At 35.7% G+C, this 21234-nt stretch overlaps 1 protein-coding gene and 1 long non-coding RNA gene across 2 annotated transcripts in view; one reads left to right on the top strand and one right to left on the bottom strand.

Annotated features, from left to right (window-relative positions):
* Positions 1–21234, bottom strand: part of LOC118200260 (cAMP and cAMP-inhibited cGMP 3',5'-cyclic phosphodiesterase 10A-like) — a 234828-nt gene that overhangs the window by 85782 nt on the left and 127812 nt on the right. Inside the window, exons 9-10 of the mRNA XM_085826198.1 lie at positions 17860–17978; positions 14690–14801 (exon numbers count right to left, since the gene is read on the bottom strand). Of these exons, the coding sequence (XP_085682324.1) occupies positions 14690–14801; positions 17860–17978 (231 nt within the window). The remainder of the gene's footprint in view (positions 1–14689; positions 14802–17859; positions 17979–21234) is intronic.
* Positions 1–21234, top strand: part of LOC146994475 (uncharacterized) — a 44436-nt gene that overhangs the window by 193 nt on the left and 23009 nt on the right. Inside the window, exons 2-3 of the long non-coding RNA XR_015043775.1 lie at positions 21–719; positions 820–856. This is a non-coding gene — a long non-coding RNA (uncharacterized LOC146994475). The remainder of the gene's footprint in view (positions 1–20; positions 720–819; positions 857–21234) is intronic.

Raw genomic sequence — 21234 nt, 5'->3', positions numbered from 1 at the left:
CATTAATCCTTTGTTTACAGGCGTATTCGTAGATCCTGATGATAAAAAAAATACTATCGATGATCTTGAGGGTGAAACAAACTTTGTAAGAGGTCTATAAAGAGCAAGAGAACAGATGATATTTGCACGCAGTACATGGCTGTACATTATTACAGGCGGTTCCGCTTGAAGCCCTTTACTTATGATGGAGGAAGACTTGCTCAGTTTCTACAGGACATTAAAGCTGTGTATCCAGGCCACGGAAAAGTCGGCCTTGAACTTAAAATGTTGGACGAACCAACATCAGAAAGCGAAGGAATTGAGGACCTGATGGCCTCCAAAGAAATCTGCCCCACAAGATGATTCAGGAAGATGATGATAAATGGGGTAAAACCAACAAGTATAACTTTATTTTTGACATAATTTATTTATTTACATATATATACATACAAAAATTGCCTTTAAATATTAAATTACGTACCATTATAATCTATGTGCTTATTTTTCAAAGGGAACACAGACCAAGTCCTAAAACTAGAATAAATGATAAGAAAAGCATACAAGTAAATTGTTTACTATAATTTGTGTAAATGTTCAGATGGTCCACAAATTTTGATTTAATACCTTTTTGTTTTTCACTACATGAAATTGTTATTTTTTATTTCCTTTTAGAATTCAACCAAAAAACAGAGCCCAGAAAACAAAAGGATGAAAATGTTGCACATCTTTTACAGAAACAGGTAAATGTGTATTTCAGTTATTCTCAACTTTTATTTTGACGTGAGAGCTATTCTTTATATATTTTGTTATTCCTTCATTAAAATAAACTTTCTTTCACAGCTGCAGATCCAAAATGTCATGAAATACTATAACAGAGGTAAGACGAAATTTTAACCATTCACAGCTTATGTTTCAAATTAGTGCTTCACTTTATTTTAATCCCCTCAGGGGGCTCACTTTTGTGAGTACGGATGTGGCAATCCCGAGGTACCCTAGCCCTTCAGGGGATCATCTTCTTGGTGAGACGGGTGTCACGATGCTGGAGCCCCAGTGATCTATCCTCTTTTCTGCCTCGTCTCCTCTTAGCTGGAACTTTTTCCCTTCCCTTCTCCCTTGTGGTTTCCCTCTACGGAGTTTGGGGCTCGTCACGAGAGACAGGAACAGCCCTTGTCTCTAGTCTTAGAGTGGCGAGAAAACTGCCCACGTGTTTGCCGTGCGTGGAGACCCATATCGCTGGAAAGGAGGGTCCTGGTAGTTGAGAGGCGAGGTACTGTCCTCAACACACTGCTTTGGCCTCTGCTTCAGCTAAACGGGAGGCACCTTAGTCGTCCTCACGGGTGTCAATCGGCTGGTCACTAGTCCTTGTGTCAGTGGCTTGGGGTCAAGCTCTCGGGAGTACCTGCTTTCGGGAAAGCCGACTGTGGGGCTTCAGTTTGCGTATAGACCTGGTTAGCCCTGGCGCAGGAATCTGCGTCTCCTTGTTGGGCTCCGTGGTGGGTGGGGCTGCTGGGTCCGAATCATACTTAATCTTCAATATGGCCTCTTCAAATGAAAAATACAAAACTTGTCATCCATCAAAAAAAGTAAAAACGAATGTGAATGCAAATACTAAAGAAACTCTACCTAAATTCCTTGTAATAACTAACTCAAAAGGCAAACATTTAAAAATGTCACCATTCCTGATACAAAAACATATACAAGCGACTATTGGTGAGCCAAAGACAATAAAATGACTGCGCTCTGGAGACCTTCTTATAGAAACAGTTTCCCCAGCTCAATCTGCTACCCTCCTCAAACTCGAAAAACTTGGGCAAGTCGAAGTTAATGTGACAAAACAGAAATCCTTGAATTACAGCCGGGGCGTTATATCTGAGACTGACCTCATCTTTGTCTCAGAAGAAATTTTGTCAGAACTGTCCGATCAGAATGTCAGTGCTGCAAGGTGGATCAAGATGCGCAAAGAAGGTCAGCTGGTCAATACGAAACATATAATCCCAACTTTCAATTCACCTGATCTGCCGAAAAGTATTAAGGCCGGGTATTTGCACTGCCCCGTAAGACCTTACATACCTAACCCCTTACGATGTTTTCAATGCCAGCGATTTGGTCACTCAAAAATGTCCTGTCATGGCAAACTCACATGTGCACATTGCTTTGTGGAAGGCCATGACAATGAAAATTGTAGTGGTGTTACATGAGTCCATTAATACACTAATTAAGTTTGCTCATGGAATATTATTATCTTCAATAGTATTAACAACTGCTTTAAAAACAGCTTCTGAATTGCAAGATTCCATCTTTAGAGATGCAAAATGATGAACTACAACTTCATTTTGATTGTTGTCATAAAACTGCACCAATATTGCCAGTATACTTTGAGCATTGCTAGTACTTTCATCCAAATTTAGAGAAAATGGAGTCTCCTTTAAAGTTTTAATGATATTTTCCTTAACCCGGGAGAAGTCGCACGGGGCACAGAGTCGCTCGATGCGTCAAAAATCAACAAACCTAACCGGAAATATTTCATTTTAATGAATCATCCTTTCAGTATCCTCCTGTTTGACACTCCCCTTGGAATGTGTATTGTTATTTTTGCTTGTTTTTCTTTTCTGCGAGAGAAGCAATCGTTTCTTGGAATGCATGAGGGAAGTCACCCCATGCGACCGTTACTGCTTCGAAATTTTTCATTAGTAGAAGTTTAGCTTCGTGCTCTCGAGTGTTGCCGTTGTGGTTCTGTTGGATTATTTGATAGATAATGGTTTACAAACGTAAATTTACCGAACATGAAAAAGAGATGGAACGTTTGAGAACTGTATTAGATGAAGTTGAGTCTTCTGAAGGAGAAGTTGATCAAGATAGTAAAAATGAATCAGATAAAGAAATATCCAGTTCTCACAACAGCGATAGAGAATTTGAGCAGAATGATGAAGACGACGGAAATCCTGATTTAGTAAAAAGTAATTTTATTAGCAAAAACAAGAGTTTGGCAGAATGGAAAACCAAATCAAAAAGTGAAAAAGGTCTTCTCAAATTATAATAACTCATTTAGCAGGATTAAAAGAAACTGCACGCAATATAAAGGAGCTTCTAGAAAGTTGAGAATTGTTTTTCAATGCTAAAATCATACAATCCATTGTAGAGTGTACAAATATTTATATTGGAAAAATATTACGACAAATGATGTGGAAATTAGAGCACTTTTTGGGCTTTTACATCTGTAAGGCTTGCATAAATCGTCACATAAAAATATGCAAGATTTGTGGGCTACCGAAAATTGAAACAGGCATTGCAATTTTACGGAACACAATGTCATATAAAAGATTTAAATTTCTTCTCAGGTGTCTACGGTTAGACAATGTGACCAATCGTGAAGCTCGGAAAAACTTGGACAAACTGGCGGCTGCGAGAGAATTTTTTACCGATTTCAATGGAAATTGCCAAAAGATGTACCTTATTGGTAAATAAGAGAAGAAATATTAAGAGAAATTAGAGAAATTTCGAGGGCGGTGTTCCTTTTGTCAATATATACCCAGCAACCCATCGAACTATGGAATCAAAATATTTGCCTTAGTAGATACAAGAACTTTCTGCAGCTATAACATGGAGATATACACAAGACAACAGTCGGAAGGTCCCTTTAGATTTGAAAATTCTTCATTTGAAATTACAAAACGCCTGTGCACCCCTTTATTTGGGCAGAAATGTAACAATGGATAATTGGTATACGAGTTATCCTCTAGCAAAAGAACTTTTGTCAAAGAAGTTAACTATTGTAGGAACCCTGAACAGAAACAAGGCTGAAATTCCCACCAAGTTCGTCCAAACAAAAACTAGGAACGGTTATTTATCTATATTTGGGTTCTAAAAGAACGCGACAATAGTATCGTACGTGCCTAAAAAATCAAATGTTTAGTTTTGTTATCTACAATGCATTGCGATGATGCCATTGATAAAAGTGATGATACGAAGAAACCAGAAATAATTTACTTTCATAATACAACAAAAGGTGGTGTAGATAAAGTTGAAATGTTATTGTTATATTCGACATCTCGAAAAACCAACAGATGGCCGATGGTTGTCTTTTACTGTGTTGAACGTCACTGCAATAAATACCCGAGTTGCTTTATTTCCAACAAAAACCCCTCCCTTACAATATGGAAATAGTAGAAAATTCCTACAAAATTTGGCTATATCTCTTATACAGTGCCTTATATAGAGATTACAAAAAATATGTCAATGTTTCCTAAAGTGGTTCGTGAAAGCATCGATAATGCGACTTCTAGTGTATCAGAAGAACGCCCATCAAAGAAAACAAAACTCGACGTGCTATGTGTCCAAGATCCAAAGACAATAAAACTACAATTTCTTGCAAAATATGTGATAATTTTTCATGTAAAATTCATTCTTCCTATGTTTGCCAGAAGTGTACATTAGCTTCTGACTCCTGATTAGGTATATACTTATTTTGAATGGATTTTTTTTTTCTTAAATATTGAAATAAGTTTTTTAAGTAAAGAAGTATAGTTTCTAAATGAAATATTGCAATTATTGCTTATAATAAAATGATTTCTATAAAATATATAACACATTTTCCTAATGAAACTGCTTGGGGTGATGCTGTCACCCCGCGCGATCTCCAACGTCAGTGTTGGGTGCGCGCCTTCTGCTGGGTTAATAGTTTTTGCGAGCCCATATTTCATCTTATAACATGCAGTAGTCCTGGACATTTCCAACGAGTTTAGTGCCATCTGATCGCGGCTCAACTGTTTGCAAAGTTCAATTAAATTGGGAACTACATTGAAAGAAAGAGAATTCTCGGCAATAAACGAAGTTATTAATACCTCTTGGCATGCTTTTCTTGTCACTATATCCAATGGCCGAGCATCAGTCTCCAGTAAGTCATCAGTATTTTTTTAATTAGCATAATTACTTAAAGTCATTGAATGTCTAATGTACTTTGAATATTTTATGTGCGTCACAATTTTAGAATGATTTGTGAAAGCCTTGAATCCTTCCCCACCATACTTCAGCAGTGAGTTACAAAAAATACAATATGCTTGTCCAGCAATATTTATTTTCTTGCGCCATGTGCCAATGGTATCCCCATTACCATCTCTCCGTTCAATCCAATTCCACCTAAATGCATTCCGGACACCTTCTTCTAGTTGTATAATATCACTATTTATATCGAGAATTTCATAGTGAAATTCTCTTGCGTACATAAATAAAAAAATATTTCAATAAACGAAACGAAAAATTTACACATGCATCAATAAATGAAGCGAAAATGTTACACAGCGGAGGAAAAAAAAAGTTGAGAAGCGATCAATGACAAATAGCTAATACGGCGAAAAATCCCTCTTCTCTACTTATTGGCGCCATCCAGGAGAGATAAGACCTTTGAACCCAGTCACGTGATCGCACATCTGGTCGAACGAAGTCTCTCCCTTTTTTTTCTACCGCACCTACTTGCCGAAAAGAATCCAGAAGAGAATGTCCGAGAACCGGGGGAATGAGTCGTAACTCGCAGTAAGGAAAGAACAAAAAAGAAGTTTTTTCCCCCTTTTTCACGCATTATCACTGCCTTTGGAAAAAAGAAAGGAAAAGTTTTCACCACACACACTGACCTTGTGTTTTCTGCTTTCAAAGCAAACAAAATTACCCAGATCCTTTGGAGAAAGAACGGAAATGTTTTCACCACACACACTGACCTTGCCTTTTCTGCTTTTAAAGCAAACAAAATAACCCAGATCAAAATAAATAATTCACTATTATTCCTACTTCCTTTTGAACAACGATCCCCGTAATATCCGGGTATCGAAATTCAAAATCCCGGAGCACAAACACCCTTCCATACATTACAAATAGCTTAATAAATGTTCTAATTTTACATTTCTCATCCATATATATCATGTTTAACTATCATACACTTACCTGCATACATGTGCAAAAAAGAATTATGAAATGTAAAGAAAATGGCATATAAATCCATTATTAATTTGAATGCCAAAATTACATGCAAGTTAAATTTTTACGTAGTAAGCTTTCTTTTAAATCGATTGTTTACAGTTTGAGCATAAGTACTTCTTTGCCCTATAGCGTTTCATGCAAAACATTTCACTCGTTAAAGTACGTGTTAATTAAAATTTCTTGTTCTATTACTTTAGAATGAAATAAAATTAGTAAGTTATCATATCATGCTTAGTAATATAACATTAACTATGTTGTACAACATTGAACAAATAGGGAATGTCAGGCATCATGATGTTAACATGAACAAGGGTAAGTTCAATTTTTCCTTTTGGCAGTTCAGAATTGTTTTCCCTGTCCACTTCCCTCGGATAGGGAAAACAATATTTGGCCGCCATCTTGGATTTCGAAATTAGCTTTTCGGCGCATTTCTGAAATCTAAGATGGCGGCCAAAAACTCGCCAAATTCAGCCAAGAGCCGGGTATCCAAAATGAGCCAACTGATTTCTGACAGAATGCTACGTGCAATGCATTCATCGAAAATTGGCGGTGTCGGCTACATGGTTGAAATCGACGAAACGAAAATAGGCAAAAGACAGTACAACGTTGGAAGGGTCGTTGAAGGAACATGGATAATTGGAATGTTTCAAAGAGAAACGAAAGATTTTCGGCTAGAAATATGTCCAGAAAACAATAGATCTGCGGCGACCCTGATACCGCTAATAACAAAGCACGTGGCTAAGGGAACCACAATCATTACTGATGAATAGTGGGCCTACGCATCTTTAGCCAACAATGGGTATTATGTGCACCAGACCGTAAATCATTCCACCCATTTTATTAATCCAGCAACTGGCGCACATACTCAGTCTATAGAATCCAACTGGAGACCTCTGAAAGTTAAACTGCAGAAAAGTGGTCTTCATAAGGAAAACCTAGCAGATCACCTTCTCAAGTATTTATTTTGGCGTGAAATAAGTCACAATAAGGATCCATTCATAGAAATTCTGGCTGCCATCAAGGATTGCTTTCCAGTGACATAAAATCTCCGACAATTTCATTTACAACAGTTTTTTGGGGAAAAAAAAAGGGGGGGCCCTTTTTCAGGGCTATACAAATTTAACAAAAGATATATGACATACTGCTATATATATGATTTATCATGTTTAACTCATTAATATTATGTCTATTCCTGTTAAGTCCAATTTTTATCCTTTAAAAATCATGTTTAACTGTTTGATATTATTTTTTGCCAGCTAACTCTAATTTATATGTGTTTAATATGTTTCTTCATAATTTTTATGCTTTAAATATCATATTTAACCTTTTGATATTTTTCTGCGACTAACACAAATTTAGATGCATTTAATACGTTTTTTAATTTATATGCTTTAAATATCACGGATCACCTGTTTAATTTTCTTGCAATATGTTTGTTTAATATATATAATAATATAACCTAATTTATATGCTTTAAACATCACGGATCACCTGTTTAATTATCTTGCAATATGTTTGTTTAATATATATAATAATATTTTTGGGCTATTATATTACGGTTCACCTTTTTAAATATCTTGTAACTTAACTGTACACCACTAAACTCATGGCCGATTAGCCGTTGACGAGCTTGGCGAATAAATACGCTTCCCCGCCAACGGATCCTCTCCGGAAGAAAACCCCAGCACAAGTACTACCAATGTCTTCTTTGAATGCTGTGCGAAGACCGAGCAAGACTAGGGGTAAAGCTTCTGTCCAGTGTGTGCTACTGTGACACTTCAGACCTTGTTTAAGAGATCGGTGAAAGCGTTCCACCATCCCATTTCCATCGATGGTATGGTGTTGTGCGAATATGGCGAATGCCAAGAGAGGAATGAAGCCAAGAAGGATGCGAACAAGTGACATTGAAATTGTCGACCTTGGTCAGTAGTGATGGTGGTAGGCATGCCAAATCTTGAAAGCCACTGGGGGATGAATGCTCGAGCTACAGTTTCAGCGGATATATTTTCAATAGAAATGGCTTCAGGCCATCTTGTGCACCGATCAACACAAGTGAGGAGGTAAGTGTAACCATTTGAAGGAGGCAATGGGCCAACCAAGTCTAAGTGCACATGATCAAAGCATCTTGCTGGAAGGTTAAATTGTTGAATGGGACTGTGAGTGTGATGGGATACTTTACACTGTTGACACCTAATACATGAACGAGTCCATTCTGTGATGTCTCAATTCATTGCTGGCCAGACAAATCTGTCTGCGATCAGCTTTTTGGTGGCACGGATTCCAGGATGTGCCAAAGTGTACAAGGCATTAAACACTCACGTCTAAAATTGACAGGAATATAGGGACGTATTCTATTGTTCTCTATGTCACAGAAAATTTTAAGCGTTGGATCAATGTGCAGCAGTTGTAACTGAAGGGAGGTTTGTGGATTTGAGATTAGGTTCTTGAGTTCCTCCTCATGCAATTGAGCTTTTGCGATTTCAGAAAAATCTGGGGTAGTGAGGTTGATATTGTTTACCCGAGACAAGGCATCAGCAACACAATTATCAGTACCAGAGACATATCTGATATCTGTACTAAACTGGGCGATGAAATCCAGGTGTCGAAGCTGACGAGGAGAGCACGAGTCAGAGTTTTTCTAGAAGCGAAGGTGATCGGTGAAAATGATGAAGTCGTGTCCTTCCAAGTTGTGCCGGAAGTATTTAACAGTACAGTACACAGCAAGTAGTTCCCTGTCATATGTGCTGTATTTCCTTTCTGCAGAAGTAAGTTTTCTGGAGAAGAATGCCATTGGGGAAGAAAGTCCTTTAGTGGTATGGGCTTGAAGCACTGCTCCTATGGCCCTGTATGAACTGAAATGAAACTGAGGTTTGACCAAGTACACATTTGAATGGATTTAGTTTTAATCCATGATCTTTAAGGCGAGTGAAAATCTAACGCAGATGAAAATGTTCTTCCGCATCTGTAGATGCAACCAGGATATCAAAATATGGGATGGAGAAATCAAGGCCAGACAGTACTTGGTTTATGAAACGCTGAAATGTTTGGCCAGCATTGCGAAGGCCAAGTGGCATATATAAGTACTTAAAGAGACCAAATGGTGTAGTCACTGCAGTCTTGGGCACATCTTCAGCATACACTGGGATCTGATGATATGCTCTGGCAAGATCGAGGGTAGAAAATATGTTTGTTCCATGAAAGAGATGGGTACAGTCTTGGGTATGTGGGACTGGATATCTGTCAGGGACTGTGACGGCATTAAGTCGACGATAATCTCCACAAGACCGCCAGTCACAATTAAGACTTTTTCACCATGTGAAGTGGACTGGCCCAGGGACTTTTAGATGGGCGAACGGTTCCCTGTGCTAGCATAAATTCAAATTCTTTGCGAGCAGCCTTTAGCATCTCTGGAGAAAGACAAGGCTTGGAAAGTACAGCTGGGCCATGTGTTTCAATGTGATGATACACTTCTGGCTGATGAATATGGTGCCCTGGTTTAGATGGGTTTAAAATGTCAGGGAATTTTGCTAATAACCAATGAACAGATACAACAGTTATGTTGGTAGGTATGTTCGATATGTGAGAAGCTTGGCCCTGTGATGTCAGCTGCATTGTAGCATCAATTAAGCAATTATTCTTGACATCCACTAGAAGGTGAAAATTTGTCAAGAAATCAACACCAATAATTGCTTGAGTTACATCCGCAATAATAAAAGGCCAGTTGAAAGTCCGGCACAAGTTTAAATCAAGTGTCAATAGTTTGGTGCCGTAAGTTGCAATTTGGGTACCATTGACTGCATACAGTACAAGTATATTAAGTTGGTGAGCATTTGTTTTAGTTCTCGGGAGCACTGATATGTCAGCTCCAGTATTTACTAAAAAACATAACTGAGTTGAAAGATCAGCCAGTACTATTCTGTCGATGTGGCGGACATTCTGTAGGCCTGCAGACCACCTATTTAGTTTCCCGCTTGTTCAAAAGTGCATGGAGGGGCACACTTGCAAGCTTCGGCACCAAAATTCATGATAAAAACATGCCACTTGTAGGCTCTTTGTACTGCGTTCGAGTATTGCGACGAGATCGACTCCTGCTTCGGGCACGAAAATTATTACGTTGGCCCTGATTTGATCGATTGTATCTCCGTGAAGCATGAAGACTGGTAGAGAATTCAGATACTTTTTTGGTCATTTCAGCCACTTGTTCAAGGGGTGAACTGGAAGGTGCAGCATTAGCAGCACTGACATAAGCTGGAGTAACAAGTTCATTAATTTTGTCAGCCATTGCTGCTAAACAGGTTAGATCTTCGTTAGAAGCAGCAAGAATTATTTGTATGTTATTAGGAAGACGCAAAAGTCATAGTGACTTCAACAAGTCTAAAATGGCTTCCTGCCAGATCACGCATTCTTGACAGCAAGTATGAAGGTCGCTGATCTCTTAAGTTCAAGTCCTTGTAGTAAAGTACATATTTTTGAAGATTCCCTTTCTGAATAGATTTCAATGAGCCGCTGTTTCAATATCGAGTATTTATCACAATTAGGTGGTTTGAGAATTAAGTCATGCACTGAATTCAGAATATCAGACTCAATTGCTGCAACTACATGGTTGAATTTTGTAGAATCCTCACTAATGCGAGCGATAGAAAATTGTGCTTCGATCTGAGCGAACCATAATGAAGGATTATTTTTCCAGAAAGGCGGTGTGATTTGTGGCTCGGGTTGAATATCGTCGGGCATACTGATAGATAATTTTCGCTTTAATTAATAAACACTTAATAGCACAAATATCGTAGCATGAGGACACACTATTGATATTTTATCATGATAACAATAAATATTTTAACCATGCAGATAAAATTTACGTAACAATATACACACAAATAATACAGGGTCAGCAATTACACACACAAATAATATTTGATGGAAATGCATAAGAAAAGAAACCCCAATTTGAGAAAAATGATGCGTTCACTTTGTATTGCGCATAAAATTTACGTAACAATATACACACAAATAATACAGGGTCAGCGATTACATACACAAATAATATTTGATCGAAATGCATAAGAAAAGAAACCCCAATTTGAGAAAAATGATGCGTTCACTTTGTATTGCGCACACACAAAATCACCACTTTTCACTGCTAAGGCACATTATCGAAAGAAAACACTTCTGTAGCACATGGGAAAGAAATTCACTACTTTCGAACACTGAGGGAAGAATTTTGCCGTAGCACGTTGCAGAAAAATCACTGATGTAGCACATTTAGCGAAAATCACTATTGTAGCACGTTTGTCACAAAGTTGAATGATCGAAGAATTTATTGCACGACTGGCGAAGTCAGCGGAACGGAACTGATCACATTGATGATTTGCTGAAGCTCCTTGCGATGATATGCACGACTTGGAAAAAAACACAAGAAATACATATCAATACTTCTAGAAATAATTGAAGGGGTACGTTGTAGCATGCTTTTAATGTCCATATTCGTTGTTATTTTTAGTCAGTTGTTCAGAATGCCTCGGATGCACGTGGCTTACGGTCGTTGAAAATCCACTGTCAGCAGCGTGCTCAGGCAAAAGGTCACCACTTTTGGTGGTCGTGTACTGAATGCATGATATAATCAAAGAAAATAAGAGTAGACAATCTGCTGTAACAAAAGAATATATTAAGTACTAAAATTACAATTAAAAATTACATTGCAGAAAGCAAGCTTGGAACACGGTTCATGCTTTCGTCGCGTTCTGACGAGAAGTCCCAGTCGCTTTACTGCTCCGATTAAGAACTGGATTTTGACACGTGGCGCCATCTCATGAATAGAAGTTAAAGTATCTGTCGGAACGCCACAAGTAGGCGGAAAAATAACAGATAACTTAAATTAATGTAAAATATGTGGAGTTACTAATTCGATAGAAAAAACACTGATGTGGACATCCATTGAATTTCATCAGAGATATAGTTCTCATTCAATCAATTCATTTCTCACTTTTTTTCTTCAAGGCAAAAATACATAAAAACTCAAAATATCTAAAATTGCAAAACACTAAAAAAAAAAAAAAAAAACCCTAAGACACTAAATACAGTTAAAAAGAGTTTAAAAAAACAATTTTTGCAATTAAATTTAGAGCTTCTGCGAAAAAACAAGCATTGCGGTCAACAAACAGAAAGACAACATTTTCGATGCACAAAAGTTTAAAATTAACTTTCTGTCCCACTGTGCTACAAAACACTGAAGTTGGTGGACCAACTGATTTAATTCTTTGTACTACTAAGAGTTCAAGTGTACATATGCAGCTGCTACGTTAGACTTAACGCCATTTACACTTTTAAATAGTTAACAATTCTACAATTATTCCATGCAGATTAACTAAAGGATTGAAAATTTTAACCGGAACATGAGAACAACATAATTTAATCATTTTTAAAGCAAAAGTGCATAATTTACCAAAACGTGAAAGTAGAAAAACAGAGTTCACTAAGCTGGATATATATGACTGGCGCAGCCAACTGCAACAAAAAAAGGGAGGTGCATGTTATAGCAGTCCCATATACGAAATTTCAACGCTCTACGTCTAATCGTTTTTGAGTTATGCGAGATATGTATATAGGTAGAGGTAAAAGTATGGGGAACACCAGCGATGTACCATGGATCAACTGGTAATGCCATCCCCTTGCTAAATATTTAAAAAAAGGAAGAAGGAAACACAATTACAAGCTTTATAGGAATTTACAAAAAAAGTTAAAAAAATGAGCAACTGAAGCTTTCCAAAGGATCTAGGTTGGATCTATTATCGTACATTGTGTGATCCCACCGTACGCCTCGCATCCAGTATTTATTAATAATTACGATTTAGGATATAATGAGATTAGACTACATAAATCGCAATACATCATCTGTTTTGGTGTAACAAAAGTAACGGATAAGCAGAATTAGATACAGATAAACTTAAATGAGATAAATATGATAAGTACTAGGAACACAATGTTATAATGAACCGTGATAATAATACTAAAGATGCGTCCACGGGGTTATCACAGTTATATAAGGTTATTACAGTTTATAAAGTTTACAAGTGAAGTCATTTTGTATATATTCACAGGATGCAGGATGCAAAAGTTCATTAAATTTATGCAATATGAAAACTTATACTTGAAATAGGTCTAGGCCAGGGGTTCTCGACCGATGGTACGCGTACCACTGGTGGTACGCAACGAAGCAAAATATTTTTAACTATTAAATTCAAAAATGAAAATCCCAACCTCCTGATTGAGATTTTCTCTAACACTCGTAAATTTATGCGATCTAAACTTTGTTCAAGAGTGATGGTGGTAGTAGTACTTTGTAGTGGTGGTACGAAAGGTTTTCAATTTTTTGTTTAGATGGTACGCGTTGGTCAAAAGGTTGAGAACCGCTGATCTAGACCGTAGGAAGAAAGTCGTTGCATAATTCTTTTAAACTGATGTTTATCTTTAAGTAGAACGAAAAAAATCCCTTCTGAATTCATTTTAAATCCATTTTATAATCGATTTTGGAAAAAAAAAGAGCCCTTTATTCTGCCGTATGTACAGCTATCACCCAAAAAATCGTTTAAATGTATTCGAGAGCGGTCAAAATAGGTATATTCGTTGAAATATTATAAATTTCCTTAATCGCTTGGAAGAATTTTTTTTATTGTATTTAAATCAAAATTGTTTAACCTCTTTTTCAATGATTCCAAGTTGTGAAATCACTATCATTTGCAACTATTGCTAGGACGGTAAACTTTGAGTGAACGGAATACGAAAGAACAAAATGAAGAATTTATCGATCTAGTAAAATGACAGGATTTGAAGTGTGATGGAAGGCAAGCTAATGGTACTCAGTTGGAATGATTTTAGATACACTACAGGTGATTAAGAAGATGTTAAGGAACGGAAGGGAGTAGGATGTCTCAAGTGAAAAAGTGAATTGAATAGATGAGAAGTGGAGTTGATTAGTGAGGGAAGTTTAACTAAATCTAACTTATCTTAACGAAGATAGTGGATAAACAATAAAAATAGATGTTCAAAACTCTCTTGAAATCTCTATGAATTCTTGAATTTTATTGTATTGAACGGATGCGTCTAATAACGACTGGTAATTTAATCAATGTCTACTGCAGTAAAGCAATCTTGACCCGTGTTTGTCCATACCAAGGTGCAACTGACCACAAATTCGGGTATGACGAAGAGGCATCTCGTTAAAGAATAAGTACTGGTACGTCGAATGTGCTGGTTTGTGACCTGGGCTTACTCCCATATCCGACTTACATAAATTTTAGCGTTTAAATGAGTTTGTAGTTTTTCAGTAGTAATACAATAATATAGAATATAATTACTTGCTCATTATCTTTGTCTATGCATAAACAATTTTTTGAATTTGCATTTACATGAGGTGTAAATGCAAGGCAAAACAGACGAAAAGTGGGTATGGTCCTTAATGAGGCACATTTTTCAATTTGTGAGCATATTCATTTTGCTGGATGTTCCCTCACTATGCGAGGCAGGGCTATTTAATTTTTTTGATTTTCTTATGCTGTTCTCGATTAAAACTGAAAATTAAAACCCGATCGTTAATTTCTGCACGCTAATGTAGAACTTAAAATCTATTTGAAATTATTATTAAATGTAGAATCATTTTAATGAACTGTGTCTTGTTAATAATAATTAACTATATTAAGATTTAATCTTATAATGACTGTCAGACTGGTACTATTTTCTTTACCTGCTTAAAGAACTCCTTGTACAAACTCCAAACAGCGTTCTTGTGCACTGGCCATGGCTTCCAGTTGGCGCATAAATCGCAAGTCATCATCAACACTGATTTTACAGCATCCCTATAAAATTGCACTTGGCAGAAATTAAACTTATCGTAATAAAACAGAATTAACAATTTTATGGATTGATGTTTCCTTTGATGTTAACCGACAAATGTTTAATTGCATTAGCAGTTATTCTAAAATTTTCTTTGAACATTTTTTTAAATTAGGGCTGGCCGCTTACACTGTTAGCCTAATACAGCTATTATTAAAAAAAAATATGATGATTTTAAGGAATCCAGTTTCACGAATTAGTAGAAGTAGTTTCACGAATGTCAACTCTTAAAAATATCTAACGATTTTAATGATAAACCAAAACTGTTACTTTTTCTGCATTAATTTAAATCAATACTTCCCATTCAACGATTCTAAATACTAGATGCAGTAGGAATTATATAATTATGTATCACACAATTCTCATTCTGTAGCAATCATGTACTGTTTATTCTATATGTACTATTTCTGTTGTAAAATTCTCAATAATATCACAAAATATAGAGTAGACTGAATGGAATGTATACTATAATTAATACTGAAGAATTTCAATGCAAATTAATTAGCACGAGACCAGCTATATCAGACAGCTGCGTCTGAAGTCTATGAACACCTCAAAGTACCTCATTTGCAAAGCTCCACGATCAGAGGCGTAGCTAGGGTTTTCAGCGCCCGGGTACAACTGAAGACGCTGCGCCCCTTTCTCTGTTCCAAGAACGGAAAACATTTCATTCTAAAATTTAATAACATCAATTTGGCGCCCCCTGAATGCTGCACCCGGGGACAGATGTCCCCCCTTGCCCCACCCTAGCTACGCCACTGTCCACGATAACTTAAATATATATAGTTATTACGCTTTGAGATAATAGAAGAAAATTATGGAAAGTACTGGAACAGTATTTGCCTTAGAGGATATGTCTTTACGCTTTAACCTAATGGAAAAGAATTATGGAAAGGACTGGAAGAAAATTTGCCTTAGAAAGATATGTATTTACGATTTCAGATAATGGAAAAGAATTATAGAAAGTACTGAAAGAATATTTGCCTTAGAAGATATGTTTTTACGATGACTCTTTAAAAGTGCGTTTCTCCTAACCAAATCTTTTGTCCACCGTAAATTCAGTGAGAGATGAGTTACCACTTTCCTATGATCTCACCCATTCAGTTACAGCTCGGTATTCGAATAAAAGATTCTTGTTTCTTTGATCTCTATTCATAAAATAGAGATCAAAGAAACAAGTAGAGTAAAAATAAAATAAAATAATAGAATAAAAATAAAGGTCTTTAAATTGCTATTATTTCTACACAGGTACAGAAGTCCTTAGCTCAATGTGGTGGCCAGATCCCACGTGTGTCTACTCTTGCATCGTGACCAAGACTTAGCTATAGAATCACAGATAACTATCTGTGTAACAGACAAGTCCAGTGTACGATAATGTGTGGAATAGTCCTTGGAACTATGGCTAAAAGTTGTCAGCAGGATCTTGTGAAACCTTATAGCAGACTTTATGCTGCCATTGCTGCCTGATGCCAGAGAGGAAAGAATCCAAGCGTTTGCTGACAGTATAATGAGCCTGATTAATAGAAGATACCACTAAGAAATTGAAGGAAAAGCTGAGATTAGCTTGGCTCAATCAGCAAACACTTGCTTGGATTAACAGACATAAACTAAGGACCTCACTATCCAAAACAAAAGTTTTTACAGTTGTCGCTATTGTCCCCTAAAACATAACATAGGCATAAAGATAAAAAGTATAAACTAAAAGTCGTTTCAACGCTACAGTCTTTTTGAATAATATTTGACAATAAACTTAATTGGTTACCTCATGTCAAAAATGCCAATGCTATTTGCAGGCAGCTAATTAACATCATAGTCATACTAAAACATTCCGTCACAACTTACGTAATAGCTAAGTAACGAACGAACTTCTCTGCACACCTTTTTACTCAACAGAAACTCTGATATAAGGAATTTTGTTCCAAATATTCTAATTGTTTAATTTTAGACTAACCTGGTATAAGAACAGATTAATCACAGCGGGAAGCAAACACGAACTGATATCCCGTCACGATTTCGTCGAATAAAAGTTCCATAAACACGCATGCTCAGTTTTACCTTCCATGACTACGGATTAGGGCCTGTTCCACAAACGTGGAATGATGCAAATGGCAATGGCAATTGTGATAGCTAATCTGCCGTCTGAAAGCTTTCTTACGTGCATGACGGAACACCAAACACAATGAGTAAGAAATGGGAAGAAGAAATAGTCAATGCTTCGTGATTCACAAAGAGAGATTTTTCTTTGCCGGAAACGTATTCGAATCTGAAAATTTGCGAAAATGTATCGCAAAGAATCCTGTGTGATATCATAGTCAGCACTCCAGACATATTCTTTTACAGTATAATCTGCAAAAAAGATATTTCTCCTTAACTTTTGTTGCAGTTTGATAGTTATTGTATTAAGCAAGATAGGTAAAAAACTAAAAACTCGACTAAACTCGGCGGCACAAACAGCCCTCAGAGAGCCTTGGCCTGCAGTGCCCTGATATCTGCTTATCTGCTTTCTAGACCGTAGGCCCTGAGGTGTATGAGCACATACCCTGGTCAGCTTTTCGCAGGACCTCCAGTGTTTAGTCCTAAGCGCATTTAGTACTCATCGACCCACTCGTGGGGAGTCGATCTTGCCCAGCCCGGGGGTCGAGCCCCGAACCTGTAGTGCTGCCGCGCGACGTGTTAGCCACTGCGATACCGGGCCTCAAGCAAAATAACTAACCAACTCAAGTGTATTATTGAAGAAATAAATGTATGAGAGTTTTAGGTTATAGTTCGGAAACTTTTACTATACTATAGTTAAAACCGTAGTTTCGTACTATAGTTAAAACCAAGAATAATTTGTTTTAATAATTTTAAATATATATTTCAATGCTATGTTAATATAATCACGCTTTTTAATAAATTCGTAGTTTACTTAAAGATAAAGCACGAAAACTTACTTCGTTAAATTCAGTCAGTGCTGTAAAGTGCAAAAGAATATAAATTCACGATCATTTATAACAGCTCAAGCTGCTTAATATTTCTTACCTCACATCTTCTCGTTGCATGTCAAGATCCGATCCGATGAAATGGCGAAGATTCTCACACTGGTTTTTATATCTGTTTAAATTTGTCGATAATATAGCATGTTTGAGTTCAGCCAGTACCTTAAAAAGCAGTATACAGATTTAGGTATTTTTAGTCTATCATGATTAAATGCATAAAACTATATTTTAAGTTTACTAATTCCCTAATTATGTGTGAATTACTAATTATGTATTTCACTAATTATGTGTAATGGGGATGTTCCTGAAATGTACTGGAGTTATAGTAAGGGAATAGGACCTGACCTCCACATAGGCAATCAAAGCCCGTGCCCTGAGTCTTCGCTTTCTAAAGGGCCATCAAATCCATTCGTAGATAAATAGTTTGTGTATTTTCTTTTAAATTTTACGTTTTAATATTATAAAATTCATAGGCATAAAATAGTCCTCCTTATATTATGACTTTCTTTAAAATCAAACACTTGGCCTCTGTCTAGCACTGTCGTTGGCTTGTCGGTCATGGTTATTATTACATATTTTTTTCAGTTTCTTTCATAGAAAACAAAATTTCATATAAAATGCATAAGTTTATATTTTATATAACACATACTACTCTTAAACAATGAGAATAAAAACGTATAAAACCATGAAAAAAAAAACTTTTTTGTTTAAATAACTTCGAAAAGAAAATTTTGAACTATAATGTTATTACACGAAATACTTCTAATAAAATATCATTTACATGACATAATGTTTGCCTTATTGACTCCATTGTATTGAAAAACTTAGAAGTATGAAAGGGGGAAAATCCCGTAACAGGCTTCCAATATTATGAATTGCACTTTATGGTAAATTGACCAAAAATGGGCAAAGTAACTAGGAATGAAGCATCATTGAAGTACTTGAATGCTGAGTACTGGCAAAAAGAATTTTAAAAAAATTACAAGGAAAAAATTTATGAATTTGATATACAAGTTATTCAAGTTAAAAATAATAATTCTTATAAACTTTTCTTCTGAGAAACTCCAGTCAAAACGTTGCCTCTGCGATTATTGGAGGTTGTAAATTTTCCCAGTAGTCCGTATCATAGGGATTTTTACACAATCTATTTCATCTATTCAGAACGAACCTTGTTATTTGACCACTCCGGGAGCACATGGCCAATAATTTTAAGATCAGTTGGTGGTAAGTGTAACAAATCTTTCTTTCCCAAATGATTATGTCATCTTCCTCCCCAGCTCGAGTGGTTAAGACTAAGGTATTTCGACCTAGTTAGGGTTCAATGCCAGCCGAATGCGTTGGCTGCAAGGTTGATTTTTATGGTTTTTCCTATGCATAATGTGAATACGAGCCACTTTCTTTTAGAAAATCTTCCTCGAAGGCATCCTTCATCTTAGATATATTGTCCTTGTGGCTTTGTTATATACTAATACACTAACCTGTAATCTTCTTTCAAAGATAAAGTGTGAAGTGATATCATATTTGATATTCGTGTCGGCTATTCTTTCGCTACTGAGCCGTTTACCTTCCGCTTCCGTAATTCCGTAAAATTCAGAATGGTTTAATTTGAATGAAATATTTTCACAAGTTTTCGTTAATTACATTAGAAAAAGAAATTAAGGTAATTCCATTTTATTCGGTTAAGGTACAAAAATTAAGATCAAAGTTTATTGTATTATTAATATTAAAATTATGTATTATTTCTTTTCTATTTATAGAGCTTCTTCCTAAAATACTTTCTTAAATATGACATGATTTTTTGGCTTCTGAGGCATCTTTTAAATCGAAAAATGTAAGTCAATTTATAATTAATGCTCTATTCGGTTCATTTTAAATTAGAGAATTATTAGGAATTAGCGAAATACTTTAAATAAGTATTTCGCTAATTCCTAACAATTAAATAGGTATTAAATAGTATTTGACTTTCTCTGAACATTTCTGAAAGGGACTAAAATAAGGTGTTTTTTTTTTTTTTTTTTTTTTTTAAGTATTATTTAAAACTTGTAACTGAGTTATTATAAAATGTAAAGGGAATAATTCTTTTAATTATACTTATCAGATTTTTTTTTTTTTTAACCTTTCATTTCAACAATACATATTCCAAAACTCTTTATTACGTTCTTAAGTGCGCATCTCATAGCATTTGCTTTACAATACCTTTTAACAGATTACTTTCCAATACGAACAATTCTTGCTTAAATAGTTTTATAACGTATTTGTCAACAGGATTTCCATTTATGTTTACAATTCAATATTAAGGTTATTATATATTTAGATAACATTTATAATCATTATAAATTAGATACATTTAATCATTAGATTTCTTCACAGTACTTTCACAGTTGTTTATAAGTGAATAAATTCTTCATTTCAAATACATTTATAAATAATTTAATGAATATTTAAGTATTTTGTCAAAGGCAGATACATGCTTTTTGCAAGCACATGCATAAATACCCATACATATTTCCTATTTATCATTTCCGGCATGTGCAAATCTTTAATTTCTGTGCATTCACTATATTTTTCGTGTAAAGTAATTTACACTAATTTAGCATACACCCGAAAGTTTTACATAAAAAATATATATGAATATAATTGGAGTGAAAATTATAAGTATTATTTTTAATACCCACTCAAAGGTCAGTTTTTCTTCAAAATTCCTCCACGATGGCATCTCTCTCTTTAGGCAGATAGCCCTTGCATGCGTTACTCTATTTAATAAAAACTTAATCTGACCTATGTGCTTAATTACAAATATTTTAACATACATAATTTTATATTTACATTTAGCCATCAAGTTTCAAACTTTTCAAATCTTCTAGAAAATAAATTTTGGCAGATCTCTTTTAGCAATTTTCTTAAAATCTATATTTTTGTAGTGCAACAGCTTATAATTTTATAAAACAAATTCATAATCAAAATCACTGTTGTTAGTTATCGAAAAATAACCAAGATGTGATTTTTGCGTAAATATCAGTAAACTATACAAATTGCTATTATCCATCACACTATGAATGTTTCTTTCATGCGAGAGTATCCCTTTTTCGATTTCTATGAAACTGTCGTGTGTCGAAATACTATCAGAATCTTGTCAAGCGAGCTTCTGAATGTAAACAAAGAACACCCCGTCTGGTGACCCAAGCTTCAAAGCAGTGCTTCACTTCTAGTGCGGAATGGCCCTTCCTCCCTTTCCTACCTCCATGTAATAAAGCAGGGGCTCTCCACCGGGGGGGGGAAAGAGGAGAGAATTTCTCTCTTAGGGATAATTTCATAGTTTCAGAAGATGAATGCGCTTAGTCTTTTATTTACCTTTGTGCTGATGAATATAAAAACGTCTTTTATTCAAGTTTTGGTATTTATCAATACTTTCTATACC

Source organism: Stegodyphus dumicola, chromosome 11 (assembly GCF_044657685.1).
Source record: "Stegodyphus dumicola isolate Sdum_Otavi_A_Nest chromosome 11, ASM4465768v1".
NCBI classification, from domain to species: Eukaryota; Metazoa; Arthropoda; class Arachnida; order Araneae; family Eresidae; genus Stegodyphus; species Stegodyphus dumicola.
This window is presented reverse-complemented; position numbering and strand designations above follow the sequence as displayed.